The 20,038-nt window shown below is 34.6% G+C and overlaps 1 protein-coding gene and 1 long non-coding RNA gene across 2 annotated transcripts in view; one reads left to right on the top strand and one right to left on the bottom strand.

The window, feature by feature from the left end:
• LOC136821381 (uncharacterized) overlaps positions 1–20,038 on the top strand; it is a 52,455-nt gene that overhangs the window by 445 nt on the left and 31,972 nt on the right. The window lies entirely within an intron of this gene.
• LOC136821378 (uncharacterized) lies at positions 17,986–19,326 on the bottom strand. Its single transcript, XM_067077616.1, has one exon. It carries the CDS (start codon positions 19,130–19,132, stop codon positions 18,404–18,406), a length of 729 nt encoding a protein of 242 aa, XP_066933717.1. The 5' UTR covers positions 19,133–19,326; the 3' UTR covers positions 17,986–18,403.

Here is a 20,038-nt window from a genome sequence, read left to right as displayed (position 1 = left end):
GGGAAAATTGGCCAAAATATCGTCCTGGTGGAAAGTTATCTTCCAATTTTTGTCTCCACTGAATATAATAAAATAAATCAATCCCCATTGTAAAATATTATGCTCATTTTTCCCATCTTCACTGGATTTTCTGACTTGAAAACAAAAGAATTTAAATCCCCAGCCATAAAAAATATGGGAATATCAATCCCCTTTGAGTTTCAGCTCTCTTTTTTACCCTACTGACTGAAAACCTACCAGGTCTGTGAGAAGGGGTGTTATAAGCTATTAAAAACTCCATCAAGAAAACGAATTCATAGTTTTCATAGTTTTATCTGCAGAAAATTGTTATTTTACATAAGTTATAACTAGTCTCCAGAAATCAAACAGTTTACAAATCCAGGTAAATTTTCGAGTTACGATACGGAGAGCAAGAGTTCTACACTTTTAAAAGATACCGGCCAAATTTCTTACCAAATCCCACTACTAGAACTATTCTCCATACATTGAACAATTTATAAATCCAGGTGAATTTTCGAGTTACGGAGAGCCAGAGTTCTACACTACTACGAAAGATTTCGACCAAATTTTTTATCAAATCTCGCTATACACCAATAACAGGAAAAATAAATTTTGATAAGAAGTTAGAAAAAAAATCTCTTGAATCAAAATCCATAACAGTATAAACAAGACTACTCCAGTTTCTTAAAAAAGTTTTTTGAAAATATTTTTCTTTGTGACGTCGTTCGCTTGTAACGTAAACCAGTGGTTTTTTAAAAGTTTGAATTTCAGCTCAACACGATGAGTATTGAGAGGGTCTCCCCTCTGCTCATCTCTCTATCTCTCTACTGTATCCTTAATGTTTGCAAATGTTTTTATTAAGAGGGCTAAATTTATATACCCTTTTTTTATAAGAACGATTTTTATAAATCAGACTCAAAGAAAAATCGCCAAGAAAAATAAGAACAATTTAAGAATAATGTTGAACCTGGATTACTCAATTTCAAGCAATATATAGGAGTCAAAGTAGTCAAAAATTGGATATAAAGCTCTAAAGATACCTCAGCAATTTCACTCTATAAATAAGAACAAGGATAAGTGCTAAAAAGAATAAAAACATCCAACCCTCATCAAAATCCCAGTTCCATTAAACGGTTTGTAAAATTAGATTTCTTTCATCTCTTCATCTCTTGACTAGCCATTCCTCTTTCCATCTTTCTCTCTCTACTTTCCCGAACTCCTAACAAGCTATTTTTATACATGTCACTACAAAGCTAGACTTGTTGTTTTATCATAAGAATAATACTAGCTAGATTTGTTCTTACAGCCAAGAATAGTTTGTTCTAACTTTTATTCTAACAATTTATGCTTTCCTAATTTTAATAAAATCGGGTCCGTAAATTTGATTCATTTGTAGCTCGATGGTCCTAAAAATCAGATATGTAAGTTTTTTTATGGCCGAAAATTGGCCTTCATGCTCATCCAATTTTGTTGAATTGTGAGATGTTCTTACTATAAGGGAATACCAACTAATTCCAAAGTGTAGCTTTTTTTTTCTTTTTTAAAAAAACTGTCTGTCTTTTTCTTATTTTATTTTATAACATTTTATCCATAATTTATAATCAATTCTATTCCTATCATATATTTTTTACTACATTTCTTGTCAAAATTCACATATAAGCCATACAAAAAAACAGTCAAAACCTTTATAGTACCAACAATCTGATCATAGTTTCGTTTTTTATTAGTCTCTTCAAATAGGGGACACTCACCTTTTAGCACGTTTTAACAGTAAAGAATGATTCAGGCTAGTTTTTGAATCATTCTTATAATTTTTTTACGGCTGGGAGTAGTATAGTTATCAATATATAATATTTTATCACATCAAACTCTAAAATCTATTTTTAGTTCCTTTTTTGACACTTTAACTTGACCGATATTGAGATATATACCGTTTTGTGATATAACTCTCTTGATAAAAAACTGATTCGGGCATGTTAGATAACCCTTAAACTTTATAACCACGTGTTAAAAAGTTGGTTACCAGTCTTATAAAAATTTGGTTACTACAATACACACAGATTTTTTCAAAAGAGCATCCAAAATTTTTGAAGCCTAAAAATTTTCTTAGCATGGTATTATTTTCAATATTATTTGAGTATTTTTGTCCATTTTCCTAAGAAATCAGGTGTTTTAGAGTCCGCAAAGCCGTAAAATATTCCTAACTTGTTGTTAAGATTTTTGCCACCGAAACCTTTTGCTCTTATATAGTTTGTTCTTATAAAAAAACGTGTACGACTCACATTTGAAAATATGTTCGTTTTTATAAGAACCAATAACCTTTAGTCGAGGCTCGTCTAGAATCGTTTTAGAATCGCCATTCTACGCTAAGAACAATTTTATAAGAACATGTGGAGAAACAGGGGATAGAAAAGATCGGTTTAAAGGTTTGGACCAAATTGACATGAATAATGTAGTTATTGTCCGGTATAAATTTATACATTTCCACTTTTTTACCGGGGTAGAGAATTTAATTTAGTTTTCATGAACGGGTTCAAACGCTTTCCTACCGGCAATTTTTTTACCATATTTGCCAACGGGGCGGGTCTGACCCGGTCACTGATACAGGGGTATATTTCCAACCAAGAATGTTTTCTGAAAAAAAACAGCCGGTGAAAGAAATCGCTATCATTTCTTCAAAAAATTGAATATTTCTCTACTCATTTTCATTGTTATCAATTTTTCGTTGTAAAATCAAAACTGAAAATGGACACTCCCAAAATGTAGCAGATTTCATCCTAGACGATAAATTTCATCCGAAAGAAAATATTCCTCACGACTCTTTCATTTTTACTTTATGCACAAAAAGTTTATCAGTAACAACTCTAGTGAAACAGAAGGTAGTCTAGACAGGGCATTACATGTTATGAAATTCGAAGAATCATTTACAAACGAGCAGCTTATTTTTGGCCCGGCGAACAATATCGACAATAGACAAGAAAATTTAACAATTCACTGACACGTTTTTTTATAAGAACAAACTATATAAGAACATAATGCTTCGATGGTCAAAATGTTGAAAACAAGTTCAGAACATTGAAAGGCTTTATTGACCTTAAAAACCAAATTTATTAGGAAATCGCACAAAATACTCATAAAATGGTGAAATTAAAAACATCATAATAACATTTTCAAAATTTTGGATGTTCTTATAAAAAAAACGTATCATCATTTGTTATTCTAACCAAAGGGTATATTCATGGTAATTACTACACCGCTTCATGGGCCCCGGGGCGGGCTGTTTGAAAAAAGGGGGCTAAAACTTCGGGAAAACATTCTCGCCAACAATGGTTGGGCCATAGTGTTCTTCAGGGTCTTTCCCCCTATGCATAGAAGAAATTTTCCATCCCCCCTCATTTTTCCCCACCCTGCTTCTAAAAGTATCTCTGTCCCCCTTCCTCAAGCATAAAAAGCTGTAATTTGATAAATTTAACGCTTATTGTTTTCCCTAAGGTAGTTCTAATTCAAGAATAAATGGCATCGTTGATCATCACACCTACTTAGGCAAAAATGGGTGCTCGGTTTGTGCGTGCCTTAAGGGTGTGTCACCTTCCAAAGCCTCTCTAAGGGTTGCAAAAATCTGAAAATTTTAAATTAGTCTCTCTAAGGGTCGGAAAATCTATGATTTTTCAGAATTTTTTTTACAGTTTTGAGGGAAAAAATTGAAGGAAAGTCTCTCTAAGGGTTACCTCTATATACCAAGATTCAGTCTCTCTAAGGGGAAAGGTCCAGAGGTTACTTACCCGACACCCTTCAGTCCTACTACCACTGGGTCACACCTTCCCGTACCCCATTTCGAGAAGTGGACCACTGGGCGGTCCGTACTTGAACTCAAAAATGGTCGTACTCAAACAAAAAAATTTGCCATCTCAAAAGTGTGTTTACTTGCTACTGTTAAAACGAATTTTAAAATAGTTTTTAGATAGGCCTACTTCAGAGTGGAGGCGTTAAGTATTTTTGATTGTACTACAGGAAAAAAGGTAGAAAAGTGCCTTTTGAAAAAACGAAGGTGGCTTCTATTTATAATAAGAATCTATTTATGTACACCCCTTTGACCACACTATACCAAATATACCGAGCCTTCTTGAAAATGCCAAAGGCATCAGAATATACACGTTTTTTATAAGAACAAACTACCGGGTGCGCCACAAAAAAGTTTCTCTCTTTGAAACTGATTTTCTCGAAATCTAAAAACTTTTAAAGAACCATTCCTATTCCATTTGAAAGAAGAATAATAAAGTTAAATTTTGATGGGCCATTTATTAAATTCGGTTCATTAGATCAAAAGTTATGTTCAATTGAATAAAAAAGTTACTTTCTGAAAGTGCCCGAAAACGTTAAAAATCGACCTATCAAATTTTTATTTTAAAATTGGTAGTTGCAATAGGCTTTACATGATTAAGAACATTTTTCAGTAATTAAACACATAAATTTTGAAAATGATGGGTCGAAAGGAATTAAGATATTCATCAAAATTACTTTAATTTACTTTTACCAAGATTTTCCTCAGATTTTTGGTTCCAGACTGGATAAAGTCTATGTAAGCCTGGATATTAGGGAGGCTAAGTATCGAAGATAAATCAACGCGACGAACGAGACGGGTTTTGACCCGCAATCTGCAGTAAACATGTGGACCTGCATGACCTGCATTTTCTAGAATCCAGGCTAAAGAAGCTCAAGACCAAAAAACCATGAAAATCTTCGTTGTTGAACAAGGTAGATATAATATCTGCTTTGCTACCCTTACAATCTTGTAGAGAAAAGGCCCTTTCGTCACGTTGATTTATCTTCAATACTTAACCTCCCTATTATACCTCGAAACCCATTATTTGATGTATTTTTATGAATTTTACCAGAATTTTTGACTTTTTTCGACGGATTTCTTTCTTTTATTGAAATTCAACCTTTCTTTATACAACAAAAGGTCATTTAGGCAGCTAATTATCATTTTTAATGACTGAAACGAAAATACTGATGCATCATGTAATTTTGCTTCTGTCTAATTTGATAGGTCGATTTTTAACATTATTGAGCACTTTCAGAAAGTAACTTTTTCATCCAATTGAGCATAACTTTCAATCTAATGAAACGAATTTGATAAATGACCCATCAAAATTTAAGTTTATCTTTCTTCTTTCCAATGGAATAGGAATGGATCTTTTAAACATTTTAGATTTCGAGAAAATTAGTTTTAAAGAGAGAAACTTTTTTGTGGCGCACCCGGTATATAAGAATATAAGGCTTCGACGGCCAAAATGTTAAGGACAAGTTAAGAAAATTTTAAGGCTTCGTGGACTCGGAAACACCTGATTTCTTAGGGAATTACACAAAATGTTGAAATTAAGAACAATTTTAAGAACATTCTTAGGCTTAAATTTCAAAAAGTTAAGAACGTCCGAAGGCTTCAAATATTTTAGATGTTCTTTTAAAAAAAACGTTGTATTCTCATATATTCTAATGCCTTTGACCTTTATTTTTCAAGATTTCAATATTTTTAAGGAAAATCCTACTTGTAACGTTGAGCCACAGTTCATCTAACATTATATGGGCGTTATGGGCGTGAGATAAAGAGGGTGAATATACTTTGCGGCGCTTTCAAGCAGTTCCGTGAATGCAGAACTGTTTTGTTTAAAAGCGCCAGAATGAATCCAGCCGTAGCAACTGAAAATTCTCTACTCGTAGTAGACGCTCCTTTCATCAAAAGTCAACACCGATGTCTCACAGCCCCGGTTGAATTTTTTCCAACAGTTAGGATGAACATTTCTATCGAAAAGCCAAAGTAATATATATCAGGGATGGTTTTGGAGTGCATTTCTTTCCATGGAATGTCACATAAGGTTGAACTCAAAGAAAGATTTCCAGTGGGGCAGTGGGGCTGAAATTTGGAGGGTAGTATTCCTACCGGGGGTACGAAATTTTGACGGATTTTCTAGTATAGGGGTGTCCCACCGGGTCTGTGATACAGGGTTCACATAGCTGAGATCTGGCTATAATCTTTTTTGATAACTGATTACGTTAGCGCCTTTTTACACCAATTCTATAAACGTTTTACCTTATCGGGGAAAAAATTGTCGGGGGAAAGTGACGAAAATTTTGAGGGGGTGACGAAATTTTTCCCGGACGAAATTTATCCCGACATTTTATCACCCGACCAAAACTTTTACCCGATTTTTTTATCCCCGACCAAAACTTTTACTCCATCCCCCCTCCCCCCAACTAAAATTCAAATCCAAATATTTCACTCCATTATTAACCGAAATTAGTGCTTTAAACGTCGAATTACAAGATCATTGTCAATTTGGTCGGGGGTAAAGTGACGAGTTTGAAATTTTGGTCGGGGAAAAGTGAAGAAAATGCCTCTAGGTGACGAAATTTTCCCACGACTAATTAAAACCCCGACATTTTTTGCCCCGATAAGGTATCAGATTCAGGTTTTCTGGCTTCACTTAACTTAGCATATGTCTTTCTAACACTTTTGCCTGTACTCTTCAGGTCTCAAACCCTATACACTATTCTTTTCTTTTAAGAACAAATTTATAAGAACAATGAGTATCAAATCACCAAAATATGAGTACAATTTAAGAACAATGCTGAGCCTGGAATAACAAAGCAGTAAAAATTGGGTATAAATCCTAAAATACCTCAATTTCACCCTAGGAATAAGAACAAAATGAGAACAAATTTAGGCTCAAAGTGCTAAAAAAATAAGAACAGCTGAGCCTCATCAAAGGTTTACTGCGCTTCTTGTAAACAAAAAAGAGTGTACTTGTTACCAACTCTCCGATATGAAATAGAGATACACTTTTTAATTTTAATGGACTAGCTCAATCTCGTACGCAGAGCCACTTGCACCACTTTTTTTGATTTTACTGTTGGATGTGATACAATCATATCGTGAGTGCTGTCCACTGACCTTTATATACCCTGGACCAAGCTTCTCAATCCCGGCCAAGCAAAATCTTTGATCGGAGTTTTTTGAAAATTGGTACCCTAATGGCGGCACTACTCGATAGCGGTGTAAATGCATCGAGAGCGCTAGGTCTACTTTTCCTCAAATTCTTTTGATGATGTAGCGGCGTTAGTCGTTAATTTTTAACATTGCAATGGCTTCTCCTCGGGTACCAAATCCAAAAAAACTCCAATCAAAGATGGCAGATATTGCTTGGTCCAGGGTTATATAAAGGTCAGTGGTGCTGTCAGAACCATATAAAACAAAGCAAACAAAGAGATTGGGTTCGAGTTTGAGACTATAGACATTCTTACTTCACCCGAGACTCCCTTTTAAGGTTGAAGAGAAAATATGGAAAAAGTGAGGGATTTTTTGCTAATAATATAAACCTTTTTCAGTTGTTATCTTCTATCTGTAAATCAAAATTATATCGCAAATTTATTTTTTGAAATAAGTTTTCCCCACCCCATCATAAAAAAACACATTAAAAATCGAAATAAGCGTTATACTTCTGCATATTGTTCTGGCTAATGCCATTGGAGATATATTCCCAAAATATTGTTACGTTGCTTCCAAAGATGTACCAAACAGTCTCATATACAGATAGTAACTCACTATAAGGAAATTTCAACTAGAGAAAAAAAAAGTTAAAAATGAAATAAAAATAAAGAAATAAAGAAAAAAGAAATATATATAAAAAGAAGAAGTAAAAAAAATAGGAGAGAAAAAATGTTTTTCATCTTTTTTTTCAACTAAACGAGACAAAATGTACAATAAGGAGAAAATATATAAACGATGTTGGCAAAATACGGTTCAAACGTTTAAAAATATTATTACCATGGTAACGAAGGGAGTGACAGGTGTAAATATATCTACTATCTTTTTTTCCCCTCTTTTTTATTTCTATCCAGAGTGCCATTTATTTTTTTTAATTTATATATGTATATCTTTTTTCTCTTTTTTCGTATTTCATCCATCTTTTTTTTTAACTTTTTCCAATTTTTAATTTCGCATAGCGAAAGTATTACGATAGTCTTTCGCGGTGCGGAATAAAATTTAGAAAACGAAAGTGGTTTTCATATTTCTAGAACATTCTCGAATATTCTAAGCATGGACTCACTCGCTAAGATTAAATCTAACGTTTTTCACTCCGCAAGTATTAGGCAGGCGTAACCAAGGATTTATAAACATTACTCCATTTTAGAAATGGCGGCGTGCAGGATGCTGTAAGAACTGCATTTGGTTGTTTGTAATTTTATCATGTTTTTGCTTTTTTTTTGAGTATTTAAAGATATTAATATTTCTTTTAGCATAGTATTTTATGTTTGTGTAGTTAGTAAATGCACCAATATAGTAATGGGAATTACAATTAAAGAGTTGCCCTTCAACATCAACACCAACTACAACCATACAGACATGACAAGGCACAAAAAAACACAAGGTACGGTATGATCTTCTTTTTTACAGGTAGAAATAGGTGTTGATAGTTGATTTAGTTGTAAGACAGATTATCAGTTACTAAGTATTTTAGTGAATTTTGCAGAGAGATTTATGGCAGGGTGTCAATCTAAGTGACAAAAGTTATATACTGTAGCTGTCCTACCGTGTGTCACACGGCGTGTGAGATATATTGGGTATAAACTTGCATCAGTCAGTGGAGGCAAACATGAAAAGCCCTCAAATGAATGACTTGTCTGGTCTTTAAAATACAAAGTTAAATCAAAACAAAAAGATAGAGTAGATCTGCGAGCAAAGCTACGTATAGTTCATTTGTTTTGAAATTTTGCCGCTTTGTTGATTGGTCAGTCATTTGATGGCTATGTAAGTTTCCCTCTACTGATGCAAGTTACCCGACTTCACGGTATACTAGATGTAATTAATCCAACACAGCTAATTGAACCCTATTTTTAATCAAACTTTTTCAAACTTAGTTGTCCGATTAGTATTCAACTAAATTGGGTTCTTGAACTTTACCGGACTACTTAAAAATTCGATTAAATTTGTTTGATTTAAAGAAATCAAACTTAATCGAACTTTAAAAAAAAGACCTTAATAGTTGGATTATTTTGATTACATTAATCAAACTTAATCAAACTTTGTTGAATTTAATCAAGCAGTAATTTGTGAAAAACTCTTCAAACAGAATTTTCGTCAAATTTGTTGAACAGATTTATTGTCGAATTGTCAAACTTTTTTTTTTTCGAACTTTTTTCAAATTTGTCGACCATTTCTTAAGTCGAACTTTGTTGAACACGATATGTTTTGTTGAACTTAATCGAATACTCACAATGCTACACAGGTGACTGAGATTTCGATTTACGGTTTCACATAACCAAAGTTATCCTTGCCGCAACCATTGAAACGTGGAGTTAAGTTTTTCTGATTTGTGCTGGAGTTTTAATTATATATCCAACATGACATCGCGCCTCTAGCAAAAGGTCCATTGAATCAAGATGATCTAACCCAATCAAAAAGCAAAATTGATTCAAGCTCAATTGAAGATTAATTTTTACTGATGAATATTTAGTTAGGAAAAGTGTGTATTTATAATATTTTCTTGACATTATTTTAATGTTGAAGTTTGTAGATGTCTGATGGGAATATTTCTTCACGCACAAATTTCTTCCCTTAAGTAAGTAAGTAAGTAAGTATTAGTTTATTTCATTTCATGTTGACGAAAAGGTAGCAACAAAGGCTAATAAAAGTCAACGCTACTTTACAATTAAAAAAGACTAATGTTTTGTTGGCAGCTCATCGTCGCTGCTACCGAGGCTAGATATTGACAGCTTTTGGTTGGCAAAGTTTTTGTTTGTTTTTATCAAGTGAAGGTTATCTGTTCTGGGACTTCCTCTCACACGCCAAATGAAATTAAGATTGGGCATCAACAGATGATGATGAATGATTCATCTTGTAAAATAGGCAGTTGAACTATATTAGCTTTAAAGCTATTACAGATATTTGTACACATTTTTCGACTTTAAGAATATATACATTAACATTAACATTAAGATATATAAATCATTAAAACCAATTGATTGGTTATTGATTAAAAAATGTATCAAGTGGGTGAGTCTCTGTTTTATGAGAAATGGAAGTCAATCAAAATTGATCGACCTGCTCAGATGATAACGTCAGTATAATTCCATGTCTCAATGATATGGAACCGAGGCAAACCAGGGCAAACAACAGCAATTACAAAGTTTTAGTTTTAAGGAAAAAAATTTATGCAGTACTGAAGTTGGCCTTAAAATATACTTGAAATCCAAACTTAATTTCCACCAAATTTAGAATATTTCATGTACTTTCCAAATTTGTGCTCTATCGAGCCTTAAAAACAGTTATATACCTTAAAGGAAGAAATTTTGGCGGAAAGAAAATTTGGCGGATTTGGCGGATTTGGCCAGAATCCGCCAAATTAAGTTCCCGCCAAAAATTATTTTTTCCACCATCCGCCAAATTAAATTCCCGCCAAATTTAGTTTTTTCGTCCATCTGCCAAATTAAATTCCCTCTAAAAAACTTTTTCGGCCATCCGCCAAATTAAATTTTTATTTTTATTTATTTATTTATTTATAGTAATATATTTCGCAGGTCTGTCGACCTCTATGAAATAATCATATTTAACATTTTGTAGGCGCACAGTTGGCCTCTAATCAGTCGTCTTTACAATATTTCATTTTCAGTAACGCGTAAGTCACAGCAGATCTTCTTGAAATAGAGTCTAGTCCGAGGACTTCCTCTAACCTTTATTTGACTGCCATCCTTTTGTAACTTTGTCTTCTCTTTTGCGTTCCTATGCCATTCTTTGATGGTTTCGCGTTCTTTTTTAGAAAAATCATCGGTTACTCGTAAATCAGTTACAATTTTCTTTAGCTTGTGGACTGATGCTAGAATCTGACGTTTCTCTTCTTCATTCCTTAACACAACTTTTAAGGGTCGCCAACGTTTCGTCCTGAACATCTCGTCCTTTCGAGCTCCTATTCTTTCTGCGCTGACGATGTTTACCTTTAGTCCCATTTGGTTGCTCACAAATTCTTCGACGTAATATTTATCACTTGTTCGCTGTTCTTCAAGGGTTTCATGTTTGAGTTCATCAATGTTGTGAACAATGATATTGCACTTTGTCAGGTTCAGCCATCGTACTTCTTCTTTCTCTTCTTTGATGAAGTTCTTGATCGTTACCTCTTGTTTCTTTAACTCTGTAATGCTAGCATATGTCTGTTGTTTCATAGTTACCTCTTGCTTCTTCAGTTCTTCTTTGGTAGTTTCTGCGTATGTCCTTTGTTTTTTATCTTTAGCGACATCTTCCTTATCTAAAAGTTTCTCGATTTTCTTCTCCAGCCTGTCCAATCGAGCGTTTGTAGATTTATCTCCTTGTTGCTCTCCATTATTAACCTTATCAGTATTTGTTGCCTTGTCCTTACGCACTCTTTCTGTACTTGTTTTGATCTTTTCCAGAAGAATTGGCGTGACTGTAACACATTTGGCACATTCGAAGCGCCGGCTTTTGTATTGGAGGCACAGCTGTATCTGATAGGCAGGTAGCTCCGTGCATGCATAATGGACAAACCTTTCGCATCTTCTACATTGTAGCACATCATTGTCCTTCACAATCTCGTTCATGAAGCAGTTGTCAGGGGTGCAGAATCCATTATTTTGTTGAATTTCGATTTTTTTTGGTATTTCTTTAGTTTTCGCCATTTTGATGCATTTCGACGAGCACAACCAGCCAGAAAAAAATTTGACGTCAAAATTTTTTTTTTTAAGGTATTTTTCTTATCTAATATCAATATTTTGCCAAAAATACCCCCACAATGGCTAAAACTGAACTCTTGTTATATTTATTTTCCAAGGCTTTAGCAAAACTAATTGCCTGCCAAAGTTGATTGTGTTTGATTTTGCTTGATTGGGTTAGTATTGTATCTAATGTCATTAAAGTCTGTCATCTAAAAAAGTATGTGGATACTTTATTTTTCAAACAATTTCTCAGCACCAAGTTATGCTAAGGTAGATAGTTAAACACCATTGGAAAGATATATTAGAGATGAACAATCTAAAAAATTTGAGATATATACTATGAAGAAAAATGAAAGAAGATTAAAAAAATGAGGAATTATACTTTTTGCTTGATATGACGTGACACTTACTATAATATATATACCTGGCACAGAATTTACAGCCAAATTTATCAAAATAGCATATATACCTTGAGCTCTTTTATCTGATTTCGTTTAATTTTGGATATTGTATTGTTGTTTTTTTTTTGCTTTATCTACCAGGTGCTAACATCTTTAATATTTTTTTAAACAATCAAAGATAATACGCAACTAATCCACCCTGGGACCGTTCATTTTTAGGTGACAATAAAGCTTTTTTCTAGCCCCGTTCTATTTATTGCACTCTATTTATAACGAGGATGGGTAACCTGGCATAACTAGGTGTTAAGTATGGGCTGAACCTAAGGTTCTGTTTTTGACGTTCCCAAGTCTCTGAAAAAGTCAAAAAAATCTCTAGAAGAATCTAAGAATCACTTTTCCGATCTGACATTCTGCAACCGCAGTACTTCCCGGTCGTTTAATATGATTATTTCATCTATGAATAATCGAACAATATGCGAAATTTTCGACTCTGGGTCGTCTTGTTACCCTTTTTTAAGTCTTTCTGTTTTATCAGAACTGTTTCCAAAAATCATCCATTGAAATAGCTAACACGTTTTTTTATAAGAACAAACTATAGAACATAAGGCTTCGATCGCCAAAATATTAAGGACAAGTTAAGATCATTTTAAGGCTTCGGGGACTCTAAAACACCCGATTTCTTAGGAAAATGGACAAAAATACTCAAAACGGTGAAAATAAGAACAAGTTAAGAACATTTTTAGGCTTAAAACTCAAAAAGTTAAGAACATCCGAAGGCTTCAAACATTTTGGATGTTTTTATAAAAAAAAGCGTATATCAACCAGCACTTTTTTGTAAGAACTGGTCTTTTTTTATGTTATTATTATTATTATTATTATTAGACGTCTCAAATTGTTCTTATTATGTGTTTAAATTTAGGTCGAAATTGTGGTATGCTTAACTCGATAACAGCTGGTAACTTTTGTTACTGGTACGGTAAACCTCTGAAGGCCCTTGAAAGTTAACAATCTGAGGAAAATAGTCCTCCCGAGGAAAATTCCACAACAAGAATCTTGTTGTGCGCCGGAATGTCAAAAACTAAGTTTTCCTGATACGGTGCCCTATTTTTAAACACAATCACGCAACTTTGTTGTCATTCCCAGTTCTATTGGACGAGCGCGGTCCTCGCAAATTCAAGATAGCATATTCGTCAGATTGTTTTGTTTTCGCCCATCCCTTTAGAGCTCAAGCGTGATGTGCAGAAAACAATCACAGTCTGATCTCAGGTTAGGTATTCTAGGCTTTGTGCCCGATTTTCACTTCTTAGACCCTCAGAGGCTCAGCCTCTTAATTAAATCCTAGAACCTCCTCAATAACTCGAACAGTTTTACGGTCCATACCTTAATTGCATCGCTTTTTTGTCAGCATCTTTCTACAAATTCCTAAGAAATTGGTTTTTTTAGGGTCCATATAAAGCCTCATGTAAATGTTTATTTGAGTCCTTATTGGCCATTGAAGCCTTTATTTTCATTTAAAAAAAAACAGACGTAGTGGTATAGTGGTTATCATCCTTGACTTGCCTGGAACCCCCTAGTTCGATACCCACCGTGTCTCCACGATTCACTTGGCAAGTGAATATATTAACTTGGCAAGTGAATATACCTTTGCTCGGGTCAACCCATGCAATGTGAAGGGTACCATTACTCTGATACAAGAGTGTGGGTAGATTAGACAGACATTGTGACGTACCATGGCACTCATAAGGTTCAGCCTCGCGTGAGCATCACTCACCCAGTGTCGTTCGAGTGTCATGGCATACGCCATGGCTTGGCAGCTCGCGCCTGTCAAGCCGCAGTGTCTGTCAGCGCCGTGATTCCTACTCCTTAGTAAATGCATTCTGAGGGCTCATATCTATCTATCTATCTATATAAAACACTCGCAGTCATATGTTTCGCAGCGGCTGGATAAGTTGTAAAAATAAGAATTGAGTAAGAATAGTGATCTTGATGCTGAATGCTAACGTGCTGAAAAAAAATAAGTAGAACTCAATTCGAAAAAAAATCTTATAAAGAGACTGTCTCTGATATATTTAAATCTTTTGTCTTTTGAATCTTATTTGTAGACTCAGAAAAACTTCAACACTGATTGGCAATTTTCTTTAAAGCTCCAAGAGGTCTTATTGCGAGTTCCCACTCATTCTCTTCAACACTTTCAAACAATAACAAACTCGTATCCAGTTCCTTAGCTTGCTTTTGTGATTCTGTGATAGCGGTCAGCAGTGCCGTAGCAACTGGGGGGAGGGGGGCAAGGGGGGACTATGCCCCCCCCCCCCAATAACTTTTTTAAAAATGGTTATTTTGCAAAATGCAAAGTTTTATGTTGTTTTTTTCGAAAGCATTTTGTTTTGAGTGCATTTTCAAGCAATCTAGAGCTCAAATTTTCAAAATTTTCTCCCTTGGGCCAAACCATGGTTGGCCCTCGCGGTGTCACTAAACTTCAGCCCCCTCAATATAAAAATGCTTCCTACGACACTGGGTCACGATCGTAGCAACATCCACCAGTAATAAAATCAAAAGGCGGTGCAACTGGCTTTGGGTATGACATTGTATTTGACCTACCTTATTACACATATATTACTGGTCATTTTATTAGCACGAATTGAAAAATTCGTGTTGAAAAAAACCATTAATTAAAACCAGCCATTGTTTCCTTGAAAAAGCAGAAAAATTGGTGTTAATTTCAGGTCGTGCAAGTTTCAAGGCCGTTGAATACTTGCCTAGTAATATTCGTGTAATAAGGTACTCTGCACCGGCAGGAGTGGACCTAACCTGAATTGCTTGCTAGTACACTCTATGTGTACATTGTCTTCTTTGGTGATAATTACATCCCCTTCTCACGAACCCGGTAGGATTTTTTTTCCGGCAGTGGTGGTAAAAATAACGGATCAAAACTCAATGGGGATTGATATTCCATGTTTTTATGACTGGGGATTTGATTACAATTTATTTTTCCACTGGGGACGATATTTTGACCAATTTTTTCAGTGGGAAGGGGCGGGTCCCAGTCGGTCTATGAGAAGGGGGTGTATAATTCGTTTTACAATTTTTTTTTGGTGCAACAAAATGGTTGTCTATACCAGATCAATATCTTCAGAAATTTCAATGTTCACTATGGCAAACATGAAGGCTGCATTTCAGACACTTGGTTGAAAATTCTTAAAACCGAACTCTGATATTGACAACAGACCTATTACACGTGTTTATAAGAACAAACTACATAAGAACAAGCTAAGAACGTTTTAAAGCTTTGCGGACTCTAAAACATCCAATTTCTTAGGAAAATGAACAAAAATACTCACAAAATGGTGAAGTTAAGAACATCTTAAGAACTTTTTTAGGCTTGAAAATTCAAACAGTTAAAAACATGAGAAGAGTTCAAAAATTTTGGGTGTTCTTATAAAAAAAACGTGTATGAGACTCCATCAGGTTTGGTCTAAAAATATAACCAAAAATAAAGCCCACCCAGCACCAACAAAAAATAATTCTCATTTCTTCTGTAAGTTTCCTTAATTCTATTTTTAATAATTCTGTGTCTAAAAATAGTAAAGAATTTAATTGATTTTTTTTCCAATGTTGATCAGATACTTTTTGATTTTTGATTTTCTTTTCGATTTATTTACTTTTCATCTTCTATTTTTTTCTTCCTTTATAATTTTATTTGTTGTTTTATCAGCTCATATTTTGTCGACCCTCTATTCAGGGAGTTTCTAAACATCGACCAGAAATGGCGACCACGACCAGCGACCACGACCGGCGACCAGATAAATTTGGGTTATCTTATGGTTCGTTTTTAATACACGTTTTTTTTATAAGAACATCCAAAAATTTTGAAGCCTTCGCATGTTCTTAACTTTTTGAGTTTTAATCCTAAAAATTTTCTTAGAATGTTTTTATTTTCACCATCTCCTAAGAAATTAGGTGTATTAGAGTCCACAAATGTAGACCTTAAAATATTTTTAACTTGTTCTTAACATTTTGGCCATCGAAGCCTTATGTTCTTATCTTGTTTGTTCTCATAAAAAGCGTGTAAGCAGAGTTGTGGTTCGGGCAAACGTTAAATTGTTAAATTGTTACACGTTTTTTTTATAAGAACAAACTATATAAGAACATAAGGCTTCGATGGCCAAAATGTTAAGAACAAGTTAAGATCATTTTAAGGCTTTTTAGACTCAAAAACACCCTATTTCTTAGGAAAATGGTCAAAAAACTCACAAAATGGTCAAAATAAGAACATGTTAAGAACATTTTTAGGTTTAAAACTCATAAAGTTGGTGTAAAAAGGCAAATGGTGAATATAGGAGGTCAGAAAAGCATCTTTAACTTTGGTATTCACCATCGACACGTTTCTAAGGTTTTGCACGTTTTTTATAATAACATATTGTACAATAGCTTATAACTTTTTAATCAGGGTGTTTCCAAATGTTTGTAAAAGTTACCAAGTCTCTCCTTTTTTAAGAAGGTTAAAATGAGATTGTTTTTTTCTCAAAAATATATTTTTAAATGTAAATTCTTAAATATAGTTAGTACTGAGAAAAAATAAAGTGTTTCCTCGACTAGAGTCTGCTTTTGGCTGAACACTGCTTTTGGCTGAACACTGCTTTTTAATCATTTCTGATGACGATGCTAAGTCCAGTGAACTACTCTTATATGGATCCTAAATACCGGGGGGAGGGGGCAGCCAGGCAAATTGACCAATGGCATGTGCGGCGGCTAATGGTGTGTTTTTTAAGATGGTAGAAACGCACTGTTAGGGTGGAGGTTTTGAGGAATGCAATTATAAGCGTGGAAATTTCAGTCAATCCTGGAAAAGCCAAGAATTTCTGCCCAAATAACTGATTTTTTTGCTCTAAAAGGGTTGAAAATTTTGGGAAATGCACTATGTATAAGGGGTATGGATTTCATCGAAATTGTGTAAGGGTGTGATTGCAAGAGTCAATTTTTTCGCTGCACATGCTGTCAGCTGGCAAATCCAATACCTCCGGCTAAATATGCACTGATTTTAAGATGATGTTTTCCTGTAGAAATTTTCGATAATGGTAAAGGTGTTGGGAGATGACAACGGTCAAAACAAATGAGGAAAATTTCAACACTCTGTTTTAAGGAAAAAAGGATCCTAAAAACTTTTAGAACTCGCTTTTGTTTTGATAAAGTTGACAAACTTATAGAATTACAAAATGATTGCTAGCCAAAAATACACCTATCAAACTTATCAAAGTATTTTGCTTGGCTGGGATTTAGAAACTTACTCATGCTTTTGTGTGAAGCTCGTTTTAGGGCGTTGCAGTCCTGCTAAAAATAGGCAAAAAGAGCGACAAATTTCATAAAAAACGACAAATGTCAAATGTTTACTAGAACCAAAGCCATGATTTAGGAACTTGCGCCATGGTTTATATAAAGCTCAGTGGTACTAACAACGAATTTCAACGTCAATCTTTTCTGGTAAATTCTGATCCAGTCTCCACAAGTTTAAGCCCACGTTGACATGCTACTTACGTTCCGTTTCGCTCCGAAATGAAATGAAGTCATTCTATTGGTTACATTCAAGTGTTACGTCACTTCTAACCAATAGAATGGCTTCATTCTGTTTCGGAAACGCTCCGAAACGAAACGGTTCTGGAGGAACACTATGTGGATTTAAGATTTTTGAAACGTCAAAAAAACATTGACGTTACAAAGCAAAACAGATTGAAACGGTTTCGCTCCACTTTTTTCATCGGAATGGAACTGCCCCGTTTTCTTGCTCCAAAACGTTCCGAAACAAATATGAACATACTCAATCCGTAACGAAAATCATATCGGAGCGAAACGAAACAGTAACGTGTGAACATGGTCATAGTGTATTTAAGATTTTCGAAGCGTCAAAAAAGAAGACCTTACAAAGCAAAAAATTCATTGGAACGGGCTGCTCCGTTGCTCCGTTTCGGAGATGCCTCGGAGTTTTTACAAGATACTTCACTAATTGGTCATTTAAAGTGATAGAGAAAGCGTTCTTTAGAAAAAGTAATAAGATTCTTTTATTACATCTTAACGACCAACCAAATCAAATAAGAGCTTGTAAAAACTCCAGCTTGTCCCCCGTTTCGTTGCTCTGAAAGGTTCCGACATTAGTATGAACACTTCTTATCCATAATAAATACCATACCGGAGCGATACGAAACCGCAACATCTGAATATGGTCTTTTATTGGTTATATTAGGCTGATTTCAAAATAGCAAGCGTCCATAACATCCATATAACGTTTATTGAATGGAACACGACGACATGCGATCTTCGTCTCTCAAAAAACTTCCCCCATGATTCCTCATATTGCGATTTTTCTGTTCAAGTTCAGCCTGTTGTCTGAATTCTCTCACACGCTTTTTCAAGTTGTCGTATTTTGTTTTCGTTTTATCCAAATGGTCACGCGCTTCAACTAAATCTTTAAGCGCTTTACATACCGTACCACAATAACATGTGCACTCAGGTCTTTTACTTGATGGTTCTTCTAAATGCCATACGGGTGGTGATTGATTTTCTTCTTTCAAGCGATGCATTTCTTTGGAATGAGTTAATTCTAATTCATGAATTTTCTTCTCTAATTTTGAATTCATAATCTGTGTTTCATTAAGCTGCTTCACTAGCTCAGTATGCCGAGCTTCCTCTTCCCGCTCTTGTTCTTCATCGTCCGCGCGGCCGTTCAATTTGTTGTTTTCGATGAATAGACGTAAGCGGGCGATTTCTTCATCACGTGATACCAGCATACGTTTTGATTCGCTCATTGCTGCTTCTAGCTCTTTTATACTCTCTTTAATCAAATCCTCTGTTATATTTTCCGACGATTTCAAATTTGAAATTGATCCACGCCACATTTGGTCAATGTCCAATAAAGAAGCAAATGTCTTATTACCGCCGCCATTTTGAATTTGTCGTTTCGAGCTTTTAGCATTCGATTTTTGTAACGGACTTCCTTTAAAGGCTTCAAACTCCATCGTGTGAATAAAATTCGATGCAGGTTTTTGTCCCACAAAACTCCACGGAAAAAGAATTTTTATTGATGAGATTTCTCCAATACTCTTTTTTTCAAAGACTCGATTTTTGATGTCTTCGAATGCTCGAAATTTAGGTTTTCCACAAAATACTTTTCGTCCTTCTTTAACAGAAGCTTCTTGTTCACTATAAATTTTCCAATATTTCCTAACGTCTTCAAATTATTGTGTAAACAGACTACTCAACCAATCAGTTTACAGCTTTCTTGTTTGAAAACGTTTCTCAAACTCGGTCGATCATTCGATAAAGCCCCATACACACTTTCTGTATTGTCATTTTTGGAAATAAACCCTTATCAAGGGAGCAGCATAGATTTTTGTACGGGGAAATCTATGGAGAATAAAATTTTTCAATCTAAGATCAGTACATTATTATAAAAGCTGATACGGAAAGTTTCCTTTAAAGTTTCTTTAAAGGTTTTGAATGTTATAGTGTAGATATAGCCTTACCTTTTTTGCACACTTTCTGTATCAGTGTTTGATCTTCGATTTGTTTTGTTTGTTTGTTTGATAAACAATGGTTTTGAACGTTTCATCTATTGTTACATTCTCATTAGCTGAAAGTGAGCTACACAAATATAAGACAAGTTTCATCACTGGGTCTACAGGCTTTTGCTATAGGAACAATTTTATAAGAACAAAAGCCTTAGAGTCGGTCAACAGCGAGGTCAAATTAATGTCAAACTTATGATTTTATGATTCAATGACTTTAAAATTTATTTAATTCCCTTTCACGTCCTTAGTGAGAATACCTTATCGGGGAAAAAAATGTCGGGGGAAAGTGACGAAAATTTAGAGGGGGTGACGAAATTTTCCCCCGACGAATTTTTCTCCGATATTTCATTACCC

The sequence above is a fragment of the Clytia hemisphaerica genome, unplaced genomic scaffold (genome assembly GCF_902728285.1).
Source record: "Clytia hemisphaerica strain Z4C2 unplaced genomic scaffold, Clytia hemisphaerica genome assembly, whole genome shotgun sequence".
NCBI lineage: Eukaryota > Metazoa > Cnidaria > Hydrozoa > Leptothecata > Clytiidae > Clytia > Clytia hemisphaerica.
This window is presented reverse-complemented; position numbering and strand designations above follow the sequence as displayed.